We start from the raw sequence: 26,100 nt of genomic DNA, 5'->3' as shown, positions 1-26,100 counted from the left end.
AAATGCAAGGGATTTTGGCTAGAGTTAGCTGATCTGGAAAAGGGATGGGGTGATTGAATGGAGGTAGACAGGTCCAAGAAAATTCTTATCTAGATGAAAACATCTTACCCAGATCTGTTGATATTTCAGCAGGCTGGGCCGAACCAAAGCTCTCTTCCATCTTCCCTCCATCCTACCCTGCTCCTCTCAGTGCCTTCCTGAGTTTGGGCACAATCAATGAACATGAAACCTGAGTTAATGGACCTAAAGTTGTCCAACTATCAGGTTATTAAACTCTCTGTACTGATGAATTATCATGGCACAGGCAATCCAAGTTAAGGCTACTTGAAGACAGAGAACCTAGACCAGTGGTCTAGGTCCGGCTTCCTAGAGAGGTTACCAGAAAATGCCCAGGCTTCTTTCCCTAGTCAGAAATAAAAGTGGTTGTGAAGCACTCAGTAAGGAAAAGAAGACTCTTCTGTACTATGTGCTGACATCTCTATTGATAAAGGCAATGTGAAAATGAATCAATTTCTTGGTAGGTACTAGATTTGAACTGGACACCTCTTACTTGGTGTTCCTCCACTCGAACCATGCCTCCACAGCACTGACTTCTGCTGATTATTTTAGCTATAGAATCATATAGATTTTTTTTCTGCCTGAACTGGCCTTGAGTCATGATCCTCTAGAGCTCAGTTTCCTGAATAGCTAGGTTTACAGGTAGGAGTCACTGGTGCCTGGCTCTTGTGTGTGTTACATCATCAGCAGGCAAGAAGATAAGGTACAAGGAGAAACTCTACATTCTTTCACAGAACTTCTGCCTACTACCAGAAGCGCACACATAAAAGGTCTGACTCATGACATCTGCTTGCTCTTTCAGCAGAATTGCAATGGTCAAGTTTTTTCCTCTCTACCCTTGTGTTCAGCGCTCAACCACAGGGTAGACTCGGTCGAACCGCCATAGCTGATTGGCTTTACCCTCACACTGATGCAGAAACAAATCCATGCGGCCTTGCTCAACCATAGCCTGCATGCACTTCCCAGAAAATGTGTGGATGATCATCCCATTCTGCAAATAGAAAAGAGAAAGAAAACCAGTTCCCCACAAAGTCAGCCAAAAGGATAATTTTAAACATTTGGACCGATGATTAAGCAACGGATATACTTTGAATCACCCTGGAAAGGAATGGTAGTATTTTTTGGTTAAAATAAAATGTTAGCTAAGATAGTCCTATGATGTTATTCAAAGGCTTGGGGTGATTTGTGCCATTATATTTATTATAACTGTGTTCTCTCTCAAACACTTATGGTGAGAGTGATTTCAGGAAATAGAGCACGTCCAGGTTTCTGCTATGTTTTGGCCATTTACTGTTACATTGTGTTCAGGAATTTCTGTTTTCAAAAGGATTTCATGAACTACACCTTCTGTTTATCTTACAGGTAGCAATAGAGAGAAAAGCTCCAAGACTACTGAAATCCCCAACAAGCCACATTTAGCAGACTATGGGTATTCTGTTCAAAACCTAGCAGGTTTACTATTAAATCGAACATCCTCTTTTCCTTAAGGCCCATGCATGTTGTAGCAAGGGACACTATTCTCTTCCATTTCAAGGCTGAATAGCATTCTATGACAAGAAACTATTTTAGGAGGCAAGTAATCTCTATCTGAAGATAAACTTAAGATAAATGTGTATCTTTTCATCCATAGATGCTTGGCTGTTATTAAGTAGTGCCACTGTCAACAGTTTTCTTTCTTTTTTTTCTAAATGAATAATAATTACTTTTTAAGTTCTTTTCCCCACTCTCATTCCTATTCTGCCTCTCTGGCAGTACTGTTTGGACTCAAGGTCTTAAACTTCCTAGGAAGGCACTCTACCACTAGCTACACTCTCAGCCCTTTCAGGCTTCAGTATTTTTCTGATATAGTCTTGCATTTTATTTTTGTGCAGTAGCAGCCTCAGACCTGAGTCTGCTACCTATGGCCACCACTGTTTGGCTTATTTGTTAAGATGGCAGTCTTAGTAAATTTTTGCCTAGGTTAGATTCAAACCACAATTTTCCCAACCTCTCAACTGGAAAACTAGGATTGTAAGTGCTAGCCAATCTGCCCAGTGTCATTTCCTAATATCTGAAATATCTGGGTAATTCTTGATAATTTTTCTATTTGTGCCAAAATATGATCTAAAATGTGTCTTCTTCACAGTACTTGCTTAGGATGATCTTTTGTGAGCACTCATGAAAGATTTTAACTTGGTTGCTAAGACTTCTTGTATTTGTGGGTCCTGAGTTCTGGGTCTACTTGTCATCAAAGCCTCAGGGTCCTTGTCCCCGCTGCTTATTTTGAGTTCTCATGAAGCTTTCCAAAATGTGAATTGTCCCCCCAGAGCCAGCTTTACGGACACCAGTGACAGAGTTCTGCTTAGTTATTTTGCCATCTTTACTCCCAAGCAGAAGTTGAAGAAGACTTTTTAAAAATGTGTATAAAAAATGTGTATATTTCAGCTGGGTGCTAGTGGTCAGACTTATCTTTCTAGCTACTTGGGGAGTTCAGGATTAGAGGATTGAATTTCCAGACCAACTTGAACAGTAAAGTCCAAGTCTAAGAGACTCTGTGCCTATCTCCATGAAAGGAAGCTGGATACAGTGTTGTATCTGAGAATGCACAGATGATGGAAGTATAAAGCAGGTGGATAGTCACTTGTGTCCAGCCCCATTCAGGAAGTGGGACCCTATCTCAAAAATAACCAGGGAAGGGCTGAGAGTTTGACCTAGTGGTAGAGTGCTTGCCTAGCATGCACAAAGACCCAGGTTTGATTCCTCGGTACCACATACATAGAAAAAAGCTGAAAGTGGTGCTGAGACTCAAGTGGTAGAGATCTAGCCTTGAGAAAATCCAAGGACAGTGCTCAGGCCCTGAGCTTAAGCCCAGACTGGCAAAAAAAGAAAGGGAAAAACAGAGTTGGAGGTACAGTTCTGCGGAATAGTACTAGCATAGCAAGTGTAAGGCTTTGGGTTCAAATCCCAATATTGTTGAGGAAAGTATAAACTGGGTGTTGGTAACTCACATCTGTAATCCTAGCTACTTAGGAGGCTAAGACCTGAGAATCACGGTTTGAAGCCAGCTGAGTCAGGAAAGTCCATGAGACTTTTGTCTCCAATTAAACACCAGAAAACTGGAAGTGGTGCTGTGGCTCAAAGTGCTAGAGTGCTACCCTTGAGCAGAAAAGCTCAGAGACAGTACCCAGATCCTGAATTGAAGCTCCATGACTGGTAAAAAAAAAAAAGGAAAAGTGTGTATTTGTTTTTGTGGTAATACCCTAACTCAACTTGGAAGACATAGAAGAAAACTCATTGTGGATAGCATCTATCTTCCTCTCCCAGTCCTGTGTCTGTGACACTCTCAGTGCTTGCAATACCTGAATTTCTCTCCACTGATACAAAACCTCCAGGAAGGAGTGAGAGCTCCTCTTCCCCAAGAATGCATGCTTCCACACTGTACAAACACCATGAAGTGATTACAGTGGAATCTGCATTAGAAGGAAGGAGGTGGCATCTATATATCCATTCACCTAAACACTGACGAGGCAAAGCAGATTAGTACCTGTCCTTATGCTGGTGGCCCAGCCTCCCCGTGGGGTTTCCTTCCCTCTCTCTGAGGGTGGACACGCAGGAACTAAGTCCAACCCTGGAAATACAGGTCTCTGGTAACACCTGACCTCTTGGGAAAACCTGGACTTCAATGCTACCCATAAATCCCATCTGATCTGCAGTCCTACTCATCAAGAGATGAGTCCTCACCTTCTGGAAGTCCCAGAGCTGCGAATGGATGGCTGGCCCTTCCTGGATGCAGTCTTGCAGAATTACCTGCTCTTGCCTGACATCGAAGCACAGATGTGGCTGTCCTCTAACTCGGATTTCCTTTCTGCCGGTGTGTTCCAGTTGCTGGGCAGAGGGAACAGTGGGTCGGGGATTGTTCTGCAGGTCAGCAAGACTGTATCTCATGGTTAAAGTCCATAAATGTACTGTGACACCAGTCTTGTCCCTGAAGTCCTTATATTTTAGGTGTCTCATGTTATTCTGGCATGTTCCTCCATTGTCCTATTAACTACCACATGGATTAATCTAGAAAGAAGTCTGTGTGTACTGTGGAGTAGCTGATGTCCTCATCAGCTCTCTGGATGGACTCTCTTGCTGTTTGTGGCATCTGCCGCTGACTCTGGCTCACGATCGTCACATTTGCCACAGCACTGGGATGCCAATGTCCTTCGGGAGGGAGGGCCTTTAGTGGAGAAGCCTATGAATTCTAACGAAGGCACATCCTGACAAACCTATTTTTTTTGTTTTTCCTGCCAGACACAGCCCAAATGAATTTTTATATTAATTTTGTGGCTCTAAGACAGGACTGGCTGGATTTGAGCAATACAACTCGTATACATGTGCTTGGTTTAATAAACTTAAATTTAGCACACGGCTTCTCCATCTTGAAATCCTTAACACTTGTTTAATTAGAGATGCCACACTTTTGTTTTACATGGTACTCTGCAAGTGAAATATGCCAAACCACATATGCAATTTATATATGAACCCTAACCACATGTTAGAGGCAAGCCTGGGGACCATACTTGGGGAAGGGTATTTTTCCTACTTCAAGCCCCCGAGGTGATGGACAAACTTCCTTGGCATAAGCTGGGGTTGAAGTGGGCAGAGCTATGACAAATAGTCACAGTCAGGGAAAGGGGCCCTCAGGGGATATTGGACTATAGGAAAGGAAGTAGAGCAAGAAACTTCTTTGCGCTGCTACCTGTCCTGAGAAAGTTGAGCACCTACCTGCTGCTGTCGCCTGTCACTGCAAGGTGCCAGCACCACTGGACAGCCCAGAGTGTCTCCTTCTGCCTGGCAGTCTGCACAGAGTCCAAGTCCCGTGTTGTGGAGCTGCAAGTGGACACCCACAAACAAGTGAACCCCAACGTCCATAGCAGGCCCTGAGCCAGGTCCCATTCCTCAACTCTACTCATAAGGAATGGAGTCAAGTGAAAATCACAGATCCTGAGGGAGAAGGCTGGTCAGGAGATCTGGGGTACAGTTAATGGCAACCTAGCTACTTTCTTCAGGCTGGCTGGCCTAGAGGCAGGTTGGACAGAAAACCCCTGAGGCCTTGCTCAGCTCACCACTGCTTGACTAAGATAATAGAAAAGCATTTGAACAGTAGCTCTTGTCCTGGGAAACTTCCCTTCCTCCCTCCCCATCTCCCCAGATCCATGCCTTGCCTTTCCAGTGAACCTTGGTCTGCGCTCTGCTGGGTACAACTCAGGGTAGATGTTGGCCAGAAACCAGTGGAAGGTCCGACAATCAAGCCTCCTTTGCAGCCTCATACGCTCCCTGAAGTCTAGGGTCACAGCCTGGGGGAAAAGAAAGACACCAGTACCCACATGAGGAAAGTTTGTGTCATGCCAGAGTTCATAGAGGAGTTGCGGGATAGTTCACATAGGAGGCAGCTGGGAGAAGAGGAAGGACTGGGACAGAGAGAGGTGCCCAAGAACCCAGCTCCCAGCCCTGTGGTCAATGGGGAAAACTTGTGTTGGGAGAAGGGACCATGCAGTGTGGATCTACCCTACAGCGTGGAAACAGCACAACTGGAAATGACAGCACTCCCTCTGGTCACTTACCAGATCTTCACTCTATAAAGACCAGGGAATCAAATCTTGGTGTTGGGGCTTTGAGACTATCGGTGGGAATTGGTGAACCAGAGGGCTGTGTGCCTAGACACACGCCTAGGAACTGGCCCAGAGGCAGCTGAGATGAGATCAGTTGGGAAACTGTAGGATTAGGGACCAGGTGAGGCTGCTGAGTCACTCTATTAATGAGTCATTCCATTAGGTGACACAATCATTATGTAATTGTATGTGGATGGGTAGCTACACAAATTTTTAATGTTGGTATAAATTAAAGTTTGGGACTTTGGGGATAAGCTATCAAGAACCCCACCATTAACCTTCCTAACTCAGGATTTCTTGCATTCCCAGCATCTTTACCTACCATTAAACCAAAGAGATCTATTGCTTTTTCCTGTAAGGAAATTGAAACAAATTTTTAATGGCTTATTTACATCACTAATCTTTATTTGAGATGTCTCTAACCTCTCCACAGTGCAGACTTTGTTACCAAAGCAAAGACATTTTCTCACAGGCATTCCATCACTAAGATAGTGAAGAGACAACCTGACAAATCCATTCAACTTTGCATGACCTCAAACCAGGGACACACTGACTTGGATCTTCCCCTTCTGTACAACACCACTGAAGAAAGGAAGAAACAAGGCCACATCCAGTCCCCCAGTGGCGAGGCTTAGGACTAGGAATTTTCAAGCAAAAGCTGTTTACATTTAAAATAAGTATATGCTATTAAATACGTTCAGGGACATCAGTGGAATCAAACTAAGTGATAACAACATTTCTAAAACATGAATTAAAGGGACTGTGTACATACAGGTGTATACAAAATAGATAATGGATAGATAATAGATGATAAAGGATAGATGGATGGGTAATAGATGGTAAGGATGGATAAAAGATAGAAGATGGAGAATGGATAGATGGGTGGATGGATAGATAGATTATAGATAGATGCTAGATAGATGAAGGATGGATGATAGGTAGGTAGATAAATAGGAATCCTCCGTGCAGTGTCTTCTCACTGACCAGTAAGGGTGCCATTCTCCTTGCAAAAGTCATCAGATGAACAGAGGACATGTGTGTCCTTCATTAGTGTTCCTCAGAGACAAGAGCAGATAAGAGAAGAATGATGGCCTATGGGCTTACAGTAAGCCTAATATCTAGTTGGTATTTGGAATTTTCCACAGCACTTTTCATCCTTCTTTTTCTTCCTTCCTCTCTCCTATCCCTCCTTCTCCCCACCCCATCTCTGTTTCTCTCTTTTATTTGGTGCTGGTCTGGGGCTTGAACTCAGGGCCTGGGTGCTGTCCCTGAGCTTCTTTTTGCTAAAGGCTAGCACCCTACCATTTGAAGAATAGCTCTACTTTTTGCCTTTTTGATAGTTTCAGTAGCTATCAGAGTCTCACAGACTATCCTGTCTGGGCTGGCTTTGAACACAAATCCGTAGATCTCAGCCTCCTGAGTAGCTAGGGTCACAAGCATAAGCCACTGGTGCCTGGCTTCATATTTCTGTTGTACTGTCACAGTTACTCTTGGTGTTAAAATGACTTTCCCAGACTCAATAGCTTCTAAAAAGCCAGAGTTGGACCTTGGCTTCAGTTTAACAATCTTTACATGGTCCATTTATTCCATCAATGAAGATTTATGGCACACTTACTATGCTTGTGGGCTGGAGGTCCCACCGTGAAAATGAATGCCTCCTACCTCTCCCACAAACTCGGAGAAATCCAGGGGAGATACTTTACAGGATTCCAGCTTGTCCAAGAGGGATGGTGTCTATATGTGAGGATTACTATAACTAGACATGAGGAAGCTGAGAGGCAGAAGACAAACTACTGTGAGGCTGGTCTGGTCTACTTCTGGGTCCATTAGACTTCTCTCTCTACTCCTGGCTCCCTCCCTGCTTTTCTTTAGCCTTTAACTCCTTTACTATTCCATGAGGCTTCAGCTTTCTATTTTATAAAATGAAGAGCTTGGCTGAATGAACACACCAAGGACTTCAAAACTTCCCAATCACCAACTAGATAAACAATTTCTTTTTTTTTTTTTTCAAAAACAGAACAGTCAGCTATAAAGGAAATTACCATCATGACGGGTCCCCATTTCTATAATTGCCTGGAGCAAAAAAAACTCCAGGCTGGTGCTCTACCTCTTGAGGCAAATCTCTGGCTTTTTTCCCTGGCTAATTAGAGATAAGAGCCTCCTAGACTTCCCTGCCCTGGATGACCTCAAATCTGGATTCTCAGATCTCAGTTTCCTGAGTAGCTAGGGTTACAGGCATGAGCCTCCAGCACCCGGTGAGTCTAAATTCTAGCCCAACCCTCAGGGGCCAGAATATTCACTAAGCACTTCTCTGGGTGTCAGAAGTGAATCCACTCAGCCACGGTTCAACCACAACGTCTCCTGAGGAGCCACTCTGGGCCTCTCTAGGACATACCTCTCATTTTTGTGTACACTGTCCCTCCCTAGATCAAGGATGGGCGGGGCATGGAACTCCTCCACTCAGCCTGCTCCCCAGGGGTGTGAGTGTGTCTCAGAGCCCCCCTCCCTGTCCTCTCCTCACCTTACTCAGAGTGAAGGCCTCTGGGCTGTGTCTGTAGAAGGTTTCTTTGAATGAGTCCAGCCAGATCTCAGCAATGCGGACCTTATTCATCAGGATAGCCTTCTTGTCCAGGGAGGTGCGGGTATCCTGACTTGGGTACAGGTGTCCCACTCGAGAGCAGGGGATGACTTCCACCGAGCCACCACAGAGCCAGGCCTGCCATGAAGGGAGAAAGTGAGCAACTCTCCCCCTCCCCTTCCAAGAATGGGGATCTCTGTAAAAACACACCAGAGGTCATGAGCACAAAGTGGCCAAGAGGCCAGATGTGGAGGGGAAGGTATGTGCAGATCCAGCCCTTGGTGACAGATGCAGCCCAGGGATGGCAACCCTCTCCCTCCCCAGCAGACACAAGACAAAGAAAAAGATGCCCCCAACTGGCCAGGGGCATCTAAAAGCTTGTGAGATCTCCTTTATAGGTGCCAGTGGCTTGAGGGACAGGGATGAAAGAAACCCTTCCTCCAGTCTTCACTTCTTCCAGAAGGTTCTCCTGCACCCTCCCATCCCCAAGTGTCTAAAGTTCATTTGAAAGTTCCATCCAGCCTGGAGGAGCAGAAGTTACAATGCCACAGTTCTGGGATAGGTAACCCATGGACTAAAATCACCAAGATGGCTTCCCAAACCATGTGTCCCAGGGGCTTCCCAGACCTCTAGGGGCTATTTTTACCTTTTGTGAGAAACAGTGACATCTGTTGGAAATGATGCAAACTACAGGTCTGAGGTGATTGATAACTTGGATATTAGCTCTCTGTGCTTTAGAGGATGCCTATCTGTGTGTCATGCTAAAAGTATCAGGATAAAGTCGATGTGAAGCATGGGATCCCAAAGTTTGGAAGTCGGGCAGTGCCTAGCAGGTGCTAAATTCTTAGGACAAAACAATACACGCGATTTGGACTAGGCTACTCAGTGAACAGATTTGGGGCCTGTGGGTGGTGTGTAAAGATGCTAAGTGTGCCGCAAGCAGAGAATTTCAGGTTTATGCTAGGGTGTGAGTGACTGCTAGTTCCAGGTTTTAAAGGTCAAGTTCATGTGGGAAACTAAGTAAAATCAAGGTGGGGCACAAGACAGATGGGAAGGGGGGAAGAATGGGGAGATTTAGCAGACCTATTCATAATGAATTTGTACTTTTCCCCCTAGATAACTCCTAGTCTGGCTTCTGCCATGCTCTAACTATCACCGCTACCATTACCATGCCAGAAACCCCACCTGTGTCTTATATTGGTGTAGGACTTACCTTAAGGGAGAGTTCAAGATTTTCTCCACCCTGCAGTGCCATGAGTGGGTCATACGCTCCAGTGTTTTGGAAGTAATGTCTATCCATGGCCACCACTTCCCCGACTACCACAGGGCTCCTGAGCAGAGAAGATGGGCAGTAATCGACAGCAGCTCTGAATCCAGAGCTCCACAGGCAAAGCTGGGCTGAGGGCTTCCCCAAGGGAGCTCCAGGGACTGTGAAAGCAGTATTTTGTAAAGAGGACTAAGGTTGTCTGTCCTCAGGTCTGCTCCTACATTAAAGACCCAGGTACTACACTCCAGACTCCCAGATCTGCTGCCTATAGCCACTGTGGAAAGATGTTTGGGACCAAAGCCTTGGCTAAAATAAGATGCTTACACTGCATATGGAGCCGGATGCTGGTGGCTCACACCTGCAGTCCTGGCTGCTCAGGAGGCTGAGATCAGAGGATCGCAGTTTAAAGCCAGTGCCATTTGCACCAGGAGAATTACATATGACTTACAAACATACAATAATATCTTATGGGCTTCTCCCCAGCAAAAGATGTAGCCGGAAGCCTTCTAACACAGCTCTCTTCTCTCAGAAACAAATTTGGATGCAGCCAAACTTTGGATATGTCACAAGATGTAAATAAAACTTTAGATTTTTTTCATTGCCAAGGAGACAGTATTATTTTAACAAAGTCACCAGATGTTAAAAATATTAATATTAAAAATGTTCTCATGCCAGAATACTAAGAAACTAAGATTGTAAGATTTTTTGGGCACAATTTGCAGATTTGTAGATATGTAAGCTTTCTGAGTTTAGTTTTCTCACTTCCAAGTAGGAATAAAATAATGTGTCATAACTGTGTTTAATGGGAATTAAAAAGACATGTAATATGTAAGGGTGTGTGTATGTGTGTGTGTTTTATTTTTGTCCCTTGTTAGTTCGATTTTGCCAGTACTGGGACTTGGGCCTCCCCTTCTTGCTCTGCTTGCTTGTTTGGCTGGAGCTGTATCATTTGAACTACACCTCCAACTTGGCTTTGTGCTGGTTCATTGTAAATGTCATTTTACCAGGGTTAGCTTCAAACCATGGTCCTTCAGGTCTCGGCTTTCGGAATAGCTAGGATAACAGGCCTCAGTCTCAGTGTCAATGTGCAAAAAATTAAGACATGGCATGGACTTTATTGGACACTGTAGTGTATGTCTGGCCCAGCACTCTAGAGAGTCTCCAGTGTAAGAGGCAGAAACCAGGCCTATGCAGACACCTGTGTCTGCCAGGGCAGCCTGTGTCCAGTGCATCATAATAAAAGCTTGGGTTTAGAAGTCTTGAGCTTTCACAGTTATGAACAAGCAACTGTGGGCTCAGATTTGCCACTTAGCACAGCCAGAGGCAAAGTAGATGGCCTCAGTACAGTACCTGGCTACGTCCTAACTCTGAATCTGCTTGCCACTAGCTTGATGATGCTGGGAAAATTATTTCCTGTGTGTGTCCAGGAAAGGTGAGAACTGAGACTACTCACCCCAATGTGCCCTTTCAGAATCCTCCCGGACAGAACTGGGACCTTAGGAACATGGCTGATTTACATTGTTCTATTTGAGACAGTTTGTTACATAGCAGGACAAACCTAGATCAGACACTGAACTAGAATGGTTGTCCAAAGCCACACCCAGGAGAGGTGATGGGAAATGGAGGTGGACTTTGAGACTCAATGCTGTCATATTCACCTGAGTGACCCATTCTTAGCTGGACTTGGGACCTAGGAACCTCCAATGCTCTCATATGAGAGGGCTGGGTGGATGTGTCGGCTTCTTCCACACTCACCCCAGAGCAACCCTGAAAATATGCTGGGCACAGTTGAGCTGACTTCATTTCTGGGTCACAGGCCTCACCTGATTGGGCTGATGGGAGATGGTTGAGCCCCCTTCTCTGACTCTGATAAGGGTTCCCAGTGCAAATCCAGCTTCCAGTCCAGCACCCCACGCTGCAGCTCCTGGGCTGGATGATATTGGAAAGTCTTCCAGTCAATCACGTCTATGAGTGGGGACACCACACGGCTCCTGGGGGACGAGGGGGCAATGAGGGGGGACAGGCAGTTCATCCTCTGGGAATGGAAACAAGATCTATATAACCACTGCCAAAGAACCAGCCACTGACCACTTCTTTCCTTCCTTCCTTCTTTTACGCTTTCTTTCTTTCTTTCTTTTTTCCTTTTGTGGTGGTAGATAACTGGAAGTAAGTCTCATGGATTTTCTTGCCTGGCTTTAATGCATGATCCTCAGATCTCAGCCTCCTGCCTGACATACCTAGCTGTCCCTCCCCACCCGCCCCCCGCCATTAAAAATTACTTTGCAGGGCTTGGCATGGTGGCTCATGTCTACAATCTCAACTACTTGGCAGAAAGAAACCACAAGGGTTGTGGTTCGAGGCCAGCTGGAGCAAAAAGTTAGTGAGATCCCCATCTCAACCAACAAATGGGGCATAATGGTGTGAGCCTGTCACCCCAGCCACGAGGAAAACAAAAACAGAAGTTTCAAAGTTCAGATTGAACTAAACAAAACCATAGGACACTACTGGGAGACTAACTGAAGCAAAAAGAAAAAAAAAAGAGAGGGGGGGATGAGTACGTGGTTTGAGTGGTAGAGTGCCTGCCTAATATTTGCAGGGCTTTGAGTTCAAACCTCAGTACTGCTGTGTGTGGAGGGAGGGGGGCATGGATGTCTTCTGAAATCTGGCTCCAGTTCAAAGCCAGCCTGGGTAGATGAATCCATTGGACTTTTATCTCTTCCAGGAAAAAATCTGGGAAGTGAGAATGTGGCTCAAAGAGCTCTGAGTTCAAGCCCTACTATGAGTGTGCGCTTGCACGCATTCACACACACACACACACACACACGTGTACAGAGAGCAGGGTCATGTTCCCTTCCTGTTCACCTTAATAGGATTTTGAGTATTCAGCACTTCACAGAGGCCAGCCTCAGGACCTGGATAACCTCTAGCCCCACCTCCAACTCTAACTTCCTTCAAGCCTCGACCACCTGGGAACCCTCCAAGGACCTGAGTTCTCCATAATGGTGGAGACTCAGCATTTTCTCAGGGAGGGACGGGTGTGCTGCTGGGCAGACTCAGGGGTGGGAGTGAATTACCTGTCACCTGCTATTCTGCTGAGGAGGGGCTCCAGCCAGCCCGAGTGGCATTCACAGTGCGCATCCATGAACACCAGCACGTCTCCTGTGGCCCGGGTAGCCCCCAGCATCCGGGCCTTGATGGTACCCAGCCTCTTGTTGCTCCTCAGCAGCTTCACGTCTTCCAGTTTGGCGACATAGTCACTGAGGGCAGACTTGAGTTGTTCTAGAATGACAGGGGCCAACAGGGTCACAGACACCATGGCCCAGGGGACTGAAGCGAGCCTGGTTAAGGTTATTGTCAGCAACTCTCTTTGGAGGCCTGCATGGTGCCTTTGGAAGACTAGTCCTACACGAAAGGGAGACAGAGACCCCTGAGGAGGAGAATGAGACATGCTTGTTAGGGCTTGTGCTTAAACTAGAAAAAGTTTCTTCTCAGGGGTGTGTGTGTGTGTGTGTGTGTGTTCACATGCATTCCCCATGTAGAGAAGGGCACATGTATCTAAGTCAAACCCTTCAGTTCCTATACTCCTTGGGGAACTGATAGGACCCTGATCACTGGCTGATAGGGTCCACTGGCATAACCTCAGGAGGATTCTGTCGCTGCTGGTGGTTGAAGAATCTGGGCAGTTTTTACTAGCCAATCCAGCCCAGACTGGCCAAGTTTCTGCCCTGGCCAGGTTGGAAAGACTTCCAACAAGGAGACCTCAGACATCAACAACATGCCTGACCACTTGGTTGCATTGCCTGCTGTCTCCCTTAGGAATGTAGCACCATGCTTGACTTTTCATGTAACCTCATCTTCTCTTGAAGCCAGAGTGGACTCTGTCAATCATTTAGTGAAGTCAGAAATAGAGGACTTGAGTCAGGGTAGTCCTTAACCTGGGGTTCCCCAGTACCACCAGTCAGCTCGTTACAAATGGAGATTCTTGAGCCCGTTTGAGCCCCCACCCCCATCCTGTGGTGTTTAAAGAAATCCACTACATTCATTCACATTCAGCTATGGTTTGATCGCAGCAGACTTGGAAGTCAGGCAGGGCGGTGTAGTCTCCATCTTCCTTTGAGGTGGTTCTCTGCAGGCTGGGCTCTGGACCGCCCCCATGCTGCCCCTTTTGGTCTGACTCAGCTCTGGCAAGCTCTCATTTTCCACTTTAGGCCAGCGATAGTGTAAATAGGGATAGATATAAGGGGCTTTGCCTGGGTCTAGCAGGCAGTACCCTGCCTCCTCCCCCATTCCCCTCAACCCCGCAATGGCTGCCCTCTGTGATTACAGAGTCATGGGAGAGAGCTCATGGAATCAGACTCTGGGATTTCCATTTGCTTGGCATCTTCCTCTTCTGTCTCCCTTCTCACACTGATCTCCCTTGGGGCCTTCATTCATGCTCTGAGTCCTCAGTTGGAGCACTACATCTGGTGGCCCTTGCTTAACTTTTTCATGGGATCCCCATCCCCTTTGGGGCCCAAGGCCAACTCCAGCTACCTTGCTGGCTGAAGTCGTCCACCAGGATGACCTCCTGCAGCAAGGCCCTGGGCACCGTGTCCAGGACGCTGTGCACCGTTCTCAGCAGCGTGGACCAGGCCTCATTATGGAAACACAGGATCACACTGGCTGTGGGCAGGTTGTCCTCGGGCTGCTGCTGCAGACACCTGAGGGAAAGAGAGCCAGGTAGCTGCAGAAAGCACTGGAGTCCTGCTCTAAGTCCCCGAAGGCGAAGGCCTGTCTGGATCACTGGTTATATGCTCTTCCCAGCCCCATAGTGCTGCCTGGCTTTGTTGGAAACTGCCATATGGTAAGGGATAGGAGTGCCTCCCATTAGTTCCCGCTCCGGGCCCCCAAATCCCTTTGCTCCATCAGTCTGCACCCTGTCATTGCAGTCAGGGGGATTGGGACAATTCTCAACAGATGAGCCCAGCCTCTGGACAATGAAAGTGAATGGCAGCATTACCAAGGTCCTGAGGCTGTTGTGAGCTAAAGTGGGTTGGTGCCCATCCTTGAATATTCTGTGAATATGGCCTGCCATCCACTCAAGGCCTGCACACCTCTCTCTTTTATTTCTAGCTATATCCCTGCATCCTAGCACAGCATCTAGCACACAAGAAATGCAAACTCATTTATTGGTAGCACTGTGTGTGTGTGTGTGTGTGTGTGTGTGTGTGTGTGTGTGTGTGTGTGTGTGTGTATTTTGTGCCAGTAGTGAGGCTAGAACTGAGAACCTCATGCTCTACTTTAGCTACATCTGTCCAGAGCTAACATTCTCTCACTTGAGCCACAGTTCCATACCTGCCTGATTCACAGTGGGGGTGGGGAGAGGAAATATGAGGATCCCTAGGCTGCAAGCTGAGCATATTTCTGAGAGGCTGACTGTTTCCTAAGATAGGAATGGAGACTAGGGGGTGAAGAGACTGGATTGGGGGAGTCTTTTGGGGGCAGATGCATAGGGACAGGGGTCTGTCATGCCTGTTTTCAGGGCACAGTACCACCATGTGCATCCAAGGGGCTGGTCCCTTTCTTTATGTCAATCCACAGAAGGTGAGAGTTGGATATAACACATGCGTGTAGAATAATGGAACTCACACGTTATCATGCAGTTAGCAATCACTACTCAACAGGGAAACTTTCAGGATGTGGGGTGTGACATGAAAGCCAGGACCAGAATGCTGGATCAGACAATCGAGAGAGTAGGCAGATAGGCCATGTCCTTCCTGTAGATGCCATGGCCTCTGCAAAGAGAGAGGGGAATGGCTCAGAGAGGGGGAATGGCTCCACATGTGCCACAAACTGCAGGAAATGGACACCAGCAAACAGTTTCGGCCAGCTTGCCCCTCTCCCACCAGAGAAGGGAGGGTCTACAAGCATCCACCCAGGAGAGGGCATTGGTTTTTGCCATGTCTCAGGCCAAACCCACCTTCCTAGGACCACCACCCAGTAAAGGTCTGGCCTATCTCAAACAAACCAATCAGGAGCCCAGGCCAATTCGACATCCTGTGGCCACAGCTCTGGAAAAGGTCTGGCCTACTTCAAACATACAAGTCATAACCTGGCAGATTGCCTGAAGGGAGGAAAGAGAGGGTTGCGGGGGAGGGAGGAGGGAGGATACAGGCAACATAAAAGCAATAGCTCAGGACCATGAAGGATCAACTAGCTTCCAGCCCCATAATTCATTCTTCTGAGTGGCCTTCACTTTTTTACTAAATAAACTCTTTAAAATTGTCCTTCCTAGTCCCTGATATTTATATCTAGATAGTTGGAGAACAAGAATACACGATACTCATGTCTCATGCATCAGAAAGACATTCTAAAATACCTTTTCAGCCAGGTGCCAGTGGCTCATGCCCATAATCCTAGCTAATCAGGAGGTTGCGATCTGAGGATGGAGGCTCAAAGCCAACCCAGACAGGAAAGTCCATGAGACTCTTATCTCCAAAGAGCTACCAAAAGGATTGAAGTGGAGCTATGAACTTATCTTTGAGGGGAAATAAAGTTCAGGGACAGCACTCAGGCCCCAGGACTAGCACAAAAGAATAAATTAATTTAACAAATATATTCCCCTTTACCTTTTCTTAACAAAATGTGAATGGCAATTTTGTAATTTTTCTTCAAATCCTTTAGAGACATGAGCAACAGGTTGGCGGGCCATGCAAGAGGCCTTGTGTAAGTAATCACTCAGAGCACCAGCCTCTGATTCTACTTGTTGAGTGGGCTGTCAGCCATCCTGAGGCCCCATCCTAGCCAGAGCAAAGCCCAGCAAATCAGTGAGGTTGTGCGTAGCAACGTCGTCATTGGGATTTTGTAAGCAAAGGTGACCAGCTGCTCAAGTAGAGGGTTACCAAAGAAATGCATGGCATTGCCATTGAATAATGGGGCTGCTTTTGCTGGAGAAGACTCTACTGTCTGTTTATATAATGTGCAAAGGTCCAAAAGCCCACCCTTAGCCTCATTTGTTCACCTTGAATTTGAGCAGAGCAGGAGGAAGAGGAAAGACCAAGGGCTGTGGAACTGAGCCAACCCAAGCTGGAATCCTGGCTTTGCTATTTACATTCCTAACTGGCCAATTGGCTGACACCTTCCCTCACCCAGGGTGGTAGCCAGCATCCGAAGGGAGAAGAGGAGTCTGAAGCATACACATACGAGCACCCTCTCTGCTCTCTAGCCCGCCCTCTCGTCTGCTGCCCCAGGATCTCCTAGGAATTTAGAAAATGCATTTGGATGAGGATTTCAAAGACAATGAGTCATAGTGTTGTACCAGATGGCCTGGCTGTCACACATGAACCAACAGCCTTCTTGGCTGACCACAATAGAAAAGTTTCTACTAGCTTCCCCCTCCTCCTTCCTTCTTCCTCCCGCCTCCTCCCCTTCCTCCTCATCCTCTTTGATGAGTAGAACTGAGATTTGAATTCAGGGCCCCATGCTCGCTAGGCAGGTACTTTAGCACTTCACCACGGTTTTTGTTTGTTTGTCAATAAACTCTCTCATTTTCACCTGGGCTGATCTGATAGTGATATTCCTACCTATACCTCCTAGGTAGTTGGGATTACAGGTGTACCCCCATGCCTAGGATGTTTGTTGAGATGGGACCTCACTAACTTTTTGCTTAGCTGGCCTCCAGTTGTATGTGAGCCACCCAGTCTCCACCTCTGAAACAGCTAGGATTACCAGTGTGAGCTAAAGCACTTTGCCTGGGGATATTTAACTGTTAAGTACAGCTGGACAATAATTTTTACTATGGCTGGAGCACAGCTGGGAAAAAAAAACCCTTCAAGGAATGGATAAGGGTGCTTGCTTATGAAACAGAGCATGAAAACCTTAGAGTCTTCAGTGAAGGCTGATTCTGCCAGGCTGTCATTCTCTATTAGGGGACACAGGAAACAAAAGGTATATAGTCTCCCTCTCTTTGTGATGGTCCTCCAGTATCCCATAATTCCCTTCTGAGGGGCTCCAGGACATCCCTGACTTGCTCTGATCCTGGCCCTCTAACCCTGGACAAGGGGTGGACACTGACTGGGAGTTGCAGGTTTGAACACTGACCAGGGGCCTATGGAGTGTCTTGAAGCAGCAGTGCCAAAGCCAGCCTCCCCTTCAGAGTGGCCAGATGAAACTTCCAGATCCTCCTCTGAAAAGTGTGCCCACTCTGTGAGTGGTAGTGCCCACCGATATCCCTTCCCTTGAGTGGGGGCAGCGGGAGATTATAAAAGACAAAGATTATATAGCCAGACAATGGTGGCTCACACCTGTAATCCTAGCTACTCAAGAGGTTGAGATCGGATAGTAGAGCACCAGCCTTAAGTGAAGAAGCCAAAGGGGAGCATAGGCCCTGAGTTCAAGTCCTAGTATCAGCACTAAAAAGAAACAGACAGAGACGAGACACAGAGACTCATACAGAGTGAGAGATGGGGGAAGGGCAGGTACAGGTTAGCCACCTCTAATCTGATGACCAAGGCCACCTAGGTGTGAACAGGAAGCTCAGAGCCAGCTAGCATTACATCCTCAGGTTATTTTCATCCTGATTCCCTCTACAATATCTGGGGGAAGAGGCAGAAAGCTCTTCACCCTCCAAGGCCAAAAGTGTGATGTTGGTGTGTCCCTTCACGACATGGCCAGTCAGCTGAAATGACCATGTTGACTTGTTATTAGCAGAAGGGGTGGAGTGGAATGGAGGGGGGTGCTGAGATGAGATCCACCTTCTCACACAGCTGGCCAAGCCGCTTAGATTCATTGACGCACCATTCACCAGTCCACTCTGTCCTCTCTGTCTCAGGCCAGGAGTCATCCTGGTGACTCACTGCCCAGCCAGACAGAGACTACAAAGAATTGAAGGACTCTCTGATTGTTTGCAACACCACGTTCTGCTTGACAACACAGTGATAGCCCAATAACCCACTCTGCCCTTCCCTGTCCCAGCCACTCCATGTTTCCTGCCATGCCCAGGTGGTCCCAGGGTGGGGGGGGGAAAGCAAGCAGAAGAGATTCTTTTGCTACTCCCCTACTAGCTGTGGGGCCACTACAGCCCTGGCTCTGGGGCCTATTCTGCATCTAGGACCACATGCAGGTGCATACAACTCTCCATGACCTGGCCTCACTTCAGATCCTCTCCCCTCCCCCTCTCTTCCCGCTCTCTCCTCTCCCTCATTCCTCCCTCCCCCAGAGTAGGAACGCTCCATCTACTCTACATCTTTCCTCCTGTCTGACTCACTCTAGCCTCTTTGCTGAAGAACACAACAAATCAGCATCGCTTTGGACTTTAATCCTGGGCAAAACCATCACACACTTTGTCTCATTTTCTCTATCATCCTCTATAAAAATGTTACTCTCACCCCATCTTACAGTTGAGGACACTGAGGCTCAGAGAAGTTGAGCAGATTGTCCAAGGTCACACAGTGAGAGATGGTGCCTTGATTTGACCCCGCGTGTATGGATCTGTGAGTACATGAGTATACTTGTGCATACCTAAGTCAGGACATGGTTTAGTGAAGTTGGAGCTGAGCTAACACTTAGATTCAAGCTCAAGCCCTGCAGGTAACAGGGAGACTGCGAGCCTCTGCCTTCTTTATCTCCTAGTTCTAGGACTACTGTAAAAGGCAACTTAAATATTCTTGCTGGATCCTACAGATTCACTAAAAGCTCCCCAACTCAGTAACTATGCACTTTGATCTGAGCGATTCTCTGTTGTGTCCCTTCCTACCTCAATGCTTCCTTTGTAGAATTCAGATAACCAGCTTGTATGGCAGACAAACGGCCCTGCCCACAAGCAATCTCCTTATTACCTTACAGCAAACAGCCCAGAACAGGAGACTATCTTGTTCCTGTAATAAAATAACTTCTAAACTCCTCCAAGAGGAAAAAAATGAAAGAAACTGTGCTAATGGTCACCAGGCTGCAGCTGTGAGCTGGGGCTGTGTAACTCTGCCCACCGTTCTCACTCCCAGTCCCCAGTGCTCCCTAGGCAACCTGAAGGCCATGCTGGAACTCTGAGAATGGCTGAGGATGTTCTGAGAGCTGGCTTCCCATGGCTGTCATGTAAAGAAGCTCTTTTCTCTACCTTCCCCACGTCTCTATAATTGGCATATGGGAGTGAGTGCCTTGACTGAACTTGGGACTCCTGGACGTTGAACCTGGGGTCTAAAAATCTGGTTCCATTTCCTTTCAGGAAGAACCTGAGCTCTCCTACTTTTCCTCCCTCACTCTGCTTTTCAAGATGTAGGTGACTGAGCTCTGATTTGGAACTATGGAGCCTCCAGTGTGTGTGTGTGTGTGTGTGTGTGTGTGTGTGTGTGTGTGTGTGTGTGTGTGTGTGTGTGTGTGTAGCAATAGCAATTACATATGCACAGACTTGGAGATCCTGTAGGGTAGCCCTTTACTGTGCAAAAACCATGCTGGCATCTTGGAGCTACAAAAAGCAGTGCTAGTATCTTGGAAACATAGCATCTTAGGCTATACTATGGACCTTCTGAAAGGCTTTGCATGTTCACAAGCTGCCTCTGTGGTTGGCCCACAACACAGGGAGACTGAGATACCCTGCTCTGGCCAGACTGGCTGGCACACAGGCAGCAGTGTGAATGAGAGCAGGATCCTTGGGTCTCTGCAGGGCAGTAGAAGCTGGCAAACTGTAGCTACCAATGCTGCAGAGACAGCCTATCTCTGCTGAGTAGGAAGCTATAGGGTGGGGTGAGGCCGAGAAGGGCAACAAGAAGGCAGGAATCTGTTTTCTTTGGTGTTCATTCTGAGGCTTGAATTCAGGGTCGAGGTGCTGTCCCTTAGCTTTTGTTTTTGTTGTTCAAGGCTGGTATTCTACCACTTGAGCCATCGTTTCACTTCCAGCTTTCTGGTAGTTTTTTGGAGATAAAGAGTCTCAGACTTTTCTTCTCGTTAGCTTTGGACTGGGATCCTCAGATCTCAGCTTCCCTAGTAGCTACGATTATAGGCATGATCCACTAGCACCTGGATCAGGATTCTATTTAACCAGCTACCTGGAGGCTCTGATGTCACTCCAAAATGCAAACCGCTAGACTTGGAGAACTAAAGCACTAGCTCACCAGAGCCTCTTAGATCCTACTGCTTTATACCTGATGCCTGAATGGTCAAGGAGAGATGAGAGTGGATTCATCCAAGCTTTGAGGCTGTTAGTGCTACAGTGGGGGTAATGGATGGGAAAGAGTATCCCCACCCCCACCTCCCACTTCCTTCCTTGACAGGAGCTTTGCAGAGCTGAATCAATCCTATGTTTTGGTTCGTGGCTTTCCCAGGACCACACATAAGCTGCTATGTGGTTCATAGTACCAGCATCCTAATGCCTTTGAGCTGTCCTGTGAGGAACAGACTGATGGCGTGTCTGGCTTCCGTAGCCAGGAAGGAACTAGCCTTAGGCCTTTCTGTCTCACTTCTTCTCAGAAAGGATCCTCAAGGTCTTGCTTCCTTGTTGAGCAGATGCTGAGAGTCTCAGACTCCTAGCTCCCACTGAGCATTACATGGGGCACACCCAGCTCCTCTCTGCTGGGATGTGACACCAGGCGGCTTCTACTCCCAGTACCCCTGAGAATTCCATAGTGAACATCTTCTATTGTCTCCCTATAGACCGTGTATGCTTCCTGATTAAGAAGGGAAAATCAGGCTGGGTGAAAATCAGGTAGGAGGATCTGGGTCTGCAGCCAGCCTGGGGCAAAGACCCTGAAACCCTGGTAGGAGAGGGGATTCACAGGAACTCATATACCCAGTGCCTAGAACCTGATCTGCAGAGGCAAAGCCTGGGACCTGGGCCTTTGGCTTAGGTGGTAGAATGTCTGCCTAGCAAACATGAGACTATGAATTCAAATCCCAGTAACACAAAATAAAACAACAAAATTCTTCAAGACCCTACCAGAAAAATTACTAAAGCAAAAGGGATTGGGGATATAGACTACACCCTCACTCCAACACCCCTGAAAAGAAAAGCCTGAAATATACCCAACCCATGTGACTTGCCCATTGTCTGGCCTAGGAAGTGGCAGACTTAGAAAGTCTAACATGATGGTTAAGAGCATGACTTTAAGATGGCATGATGGCGCAAGCCTGTAATCCTAGCTACTTGGGAGGCAGGTATTAGGGGACTGTGGTTCAAGAGCAGACTGTGTAAAAAAGTTTGTAAGAAAGACTCTATCACAATCAATGGATAGGCGTATTGCCACATGCCTGCTCTCTCAGTTACAGGGGAAGCCTAAGTAAGAAAATCTCAGCTCAAGCCCACCTGGAAAAAAGTGAGATTTCTAGCCAGTGGCTCATGCCTGTAATCCTACTTACTCAGGAGGCTGAGATCCAAGGCTTACAGTTCAAAACCAGCCTGGGTACTAAAGTCTGTGAGACTCATCTCCAATTAACCACCCAAAAACCCAAAGTGATGCTCTGGCTCAAGTGGTGGAGTGCTAGCCTTGAGCTGAAGAACTCAGAGACAGCACCTGCGCCCACAGTTCAAGTTCCACGCCTGACAAAAAAAGAATGAGATTTCCATCATGAAAATAACCAAAAAAGTGGCTGGAAGTATAACACCTGCCTAGCAAGCAAGAGACCCTGAATTCAAACCCTAGGGTGACTTTGGTGTTGGACATGTGGACAGATGACATGGCACAAATCCATCCACCTTTCTGAACCTTCACTTCACATCCATAAAAATAAAACCCACTTACTAATTCTGCTATGCAAATTAAACAAATGGACATAATAGTGTTCAGACAAAACCCAGGGTCTGAGCAAGAGGAGCAAACAAAGGTCAGGGCAACTGGGGGAGGGGGGAAGATTGTGGCTGGAGCTTGTCTGAACTAGGGTTAAAGGTGGGCTTGCAGGAAACCTGGGGGCAGGAGGAAGTATGGGGTACATGGCCCTGGAAGTCTTGTATTTCCAGCCCTGGCCGGAAAGCTATAATGCAAGCCCACATCTAGTCCTTAATAGCTGGCTTTTTCTTTCATGTCTTGTATTTCAACCTAGTTTCAAGGATGAGGAGGAAAGCACTGTCATCTTGGAGGGAGGGTGGAGTTATGCCAGGCTTCACGGGAACACTTATATATCCAGTGTCCAGAACCTGACCTACAGATAAGTCTGCAGCCACAGGCTGCACCCACTGGTGGAGTCCAGCAGAGGGCGCATCCCACCTCTGCACAGAGCTGGCAGTCATGAGAAGTCTGGCAAGCTGGATGGACAGTCCAACTGCCTTCACCTGGGGTTAAGGGTTTCCTGAGTGGCAGAAGTTTTTAGTGCTAAAAGGGGTGAAATTCCAGGCAAACTGAGGCAAGTTGGTTAAGCTGGTGTGAAGAAGCATGTGCACATACACATGCATACACACACATATTTACATTAAACACACCTAACACAAAATACACCTGCCTTCAGCACACACATGCATATAAGTACATCACACACAACACACGAAACATGCTTGAACATACGCACACTCCCACTTATATGATCCACAACACACCTGTAACATGCAGCATACACACGCACACCACACCAAATTACAACATTCATTATAGATGCACATTGCACTCCTGTACACCTCACCTAGTATATGCATACCTGGGTACAACAAACATGCTACAGAATTTACTCACTCATACCACACACACATGAGCTAACATAAATACATTTGTATATGCACAAATTTACCTCTCACACACAATACATGTGCAATACACATCAAATACACACAGACACAATATGTGCAAAAGCACATCAGACACAAACAATATATCACAACACACATGGCACATTTGAGCTACATAAGCATACACAAGATACAATATCATGACACATGTGCACCCATGTACACATGCATGCACGTAACACCCCAATGCCTAGCATATACAATACATGTGTATACCATGCACAGACACATTCACAACATGAACATGAATATGACACCATGGCCCCCACCACATAGATAACATCGCACCACATATACAACATACACAGGCACCACACAGTGCAATGTGCAATATACAATTCTATATTGTGTGAGATATGGTACAATGTGTAATATGCACAACTCACAGGCACAAAATTGAGGACTCACACAGTCATAGTCACACACACACACACACACACACACACACACACACACACACACCCCTTTTGGAATGCAAAGACTTGTTTCTGGTCATTCTTCTTATTCACAAAATGATGACAATCATTCTTGCTCTGGTGCAAGGGAAAACCATATCAAAGGGATTTGAAAGCATTCTTGCATCTGCACGCATTGCTTCTGTGTGCTGGGCACTGGCTGCACAGTCCTCATGCAGTCCTGACCTGTGGGCTCAGCAAGGAGGGGGAGCAACACTGAGCAAGTCAATGCATCAAGGGCCTTTTAGCTTCAGTTGTAGTAAGTGCCTGGAGTCCAGAGAAAGCTCAAAGCTAGCCTGGGGTGGAAGCTTCCTGTGAAGAGCTTTTTATGGCAAGGCTTTGAAGTCAGTGGAAAGGACTCCAGTCCCAGCCCAAATCAGGCATCTCAGGAGCTTTTCCACGTCCCTTGCCTTGAGGGGTAAAGGATACATTTGCTTTCCAGGAAACATCTGGACTTGGAGGAACCAGAACTTCCTGGGATGGGTCTGTGATCATCCACACTAACCAGGTCCTGTGCTTCTGGAGAAGCATGGCCAGCCATGGCAAAGATGGAGGGGATGAGGAGGGAGAGCCCACCATCTCCCTGGACACCAATCTGCCTTTGTGTACACCAACCAGCTAAGCTCCTGTAGTTGGAGCCATTGCCAGGCAAAGCTTTAGTGAAGACAGTATTCCAGCTGTCAGGCACCGAAACTACTCTAGCAGACTAAGGATGGTGATCAGTGCTGTGATTCAGGCAGGCGGGGGCTTAAATGCCTGAATCTGAATTCCTGCGTTGGCACTGGCTAGCTGTGTGTGACTCGGGAGAGCCACTTGGCCTCTGTGCCTTATTGTTCATGCCTACAAAACAGGATGAAGCGAATAGTTACACCCATTCACAGAGCTGCAAGGACTTCATCTGACTTAATGAGTTGTACATGGAAAGCTCTTAGATTAAAACCAGGCACATGGCAAGAGCTGCCTAAACGTGCATGCAATCGCTGTGTTGACCCAACATAAAAAACCAAACCCTAAGAAGGAAGCAGGCAGAATATCAACACTGGCTTGGAGTGAATGGGAGAAGGTGTCTTGAGAAAGCTGAGCAGCACACACCACCACCACCACCACCACCACCACCCCCACCACCACCACCACCACCCCCACCACCACCACCACCACCACCACCACCACCACCACCACCACCACCACCCCCACCCCCACCACCCCGCCGGCCTGCTACTATACACAGCTGTCCTGCCTGGCCTTTCAGGTCAGAACTAGAGTCCAGGGCAGGGAAGAGGTCTAGCACACTTTGCATCTCCACTTTGCTGCCACCTGACTGGAGACAGGGCTGGGAGTGGGGTGGGGGTGGGGGTTGCAGATCAGCAAAGGGAAGAAGCAGAAGTCTTACTTACAGTGGATGCCGAGCCTCAGGCAGGGCCCTCTGTAGGGGGAGGCGGGAACTGTGCCCCTTGCCTTGTGGGTCCAGGCTGTGCAGAGTGGGTACCTTTTCTTCTGCTACCTCCCCATCCTCCTCCTCCTCAGCCCCCCAGTCTCTCTCTGAAGCTTCCTCCTCCTGCTTGCTGCTTAGCTCTCTGATGAACCGATAACCACCCCCTCTCTTGCTCTGGCTCTGATTCCTCCTGGCTCTGGGTGATGCCACAGCCATCAGCAGCTGATCTTCCCGCAGTGAGACGAAGGGCGGCACGGCGTCTATGAAGCTGTAGTCCTCGCCCTCCTCAGATTCCAGGACCCATTCTTGGGAGTCTCCAAAATCCAAGCGGTAGCCAGCATCAGAGCTGCGCTTGCTGGTGCGGGTTGTGGCAGCCTGGCGCAGGGTAGGTGGGGATGGCTGCAGCACGATGACCAGCATCAGGATACATCCCAGCATCACAATCAGCAGCCGCAAGGGAAGTCTGCACGGCCGCTGTCGCTTCCTTAGGAGCATGCTGCTACAGCTGCCAGATGCAACAGGTTGTATTCCAGTTTGTTTTTCTTACTCCGTTCCACGTTCCTCCCGGTACAACCTGGCTTGCTCAGTTCACCTGCAATTTGTCTGGCTAGTGGCTTAACCAGCTCCTTTCCATCCTGACATATGCCAGCCACGTGTGTTAAGACCTGCTTCCACTCATGATCAGAAAGCCACAGGACCTGGGTATCACCTTGGGTCCTCTCTGAGTCAATTTCTTTAATTGCCTTCTGCAAGCCCATTCCCAAGGACTTCAGACTGAATCATCGGCGCCCTGTCTCCCTGATTTTCTCCTTGAGAAAAAAAGTAAGGAGTCCATTGCTCTCAGGTGTTTGGTCCCACGTGTTTCTCTCCCTCTGTCTAAGTGGCTGGGCTGTAATGAGATGGCAGGGCCAGCTGGTGGGGTCTCAGTCAAGCTGCGCTGACAGCCGTCCTTCTCTGGATGGCTTCAAGTCAGGTCAGATCAACAGATGTGAAG

General features: G+C 47.5%; 1 protein-coding gene across 1 annotated transcript; it reads right to left on the bottom strand.

Moving 5' to 3' along the window:
• Nucleotides 1-9: 9 nt before the first annotated feature.
• Galnt15 (polypeptide N-acetylgalactosaminyltransferase 15) lies at nucleotides 10-26,100 on the bottom strand. The gene is made up of 10 exons (XM_090321847.1): nucleotides 25,069-26,100; nucleotides 14,072-14,238; nucleotides 12,613-12,817; nucleotides 11,362-11,529; nucleotides 9,485-9,602; nucleotides 8,215-8,409; nucleotides 5,247-5,378; nucleotides 4,807-4,911; nucleotides 3,778-3,921; nucleotides 10-1,048 (listed from the first exon to the last, which is right to left on the bottom strand). The coding sequence occupies exons 1-10, from the start codon at nucleotides 25,599-25,601 to the stop codon at nucleotides 902-904; spliced, it is 1,914 nt and encodes a 637-aa protein (XP_090177973.1). The 5' UTR covers nucleotides 25,602-26,100; the 3' UTR covers nucleotides 10-901.

The sequence above is a fragment of the Megascapheus bottae genome, chromosome 2 (assembly GCF_031878675.1).
Source record: "Megascapheus bottae isolate mThoBot1 chromosome 2, mThoBot2.hap1, whole genome shotgun sequence".
NCBI lineage: Eukaryota > Metazoa > Chordata > Mammalia > Rodentia > Geomyidae > Megascapheus > Megascapheus bottae.
This window is presented reverse-complemented; position numbering and strand designations above follow the sequence as displayed.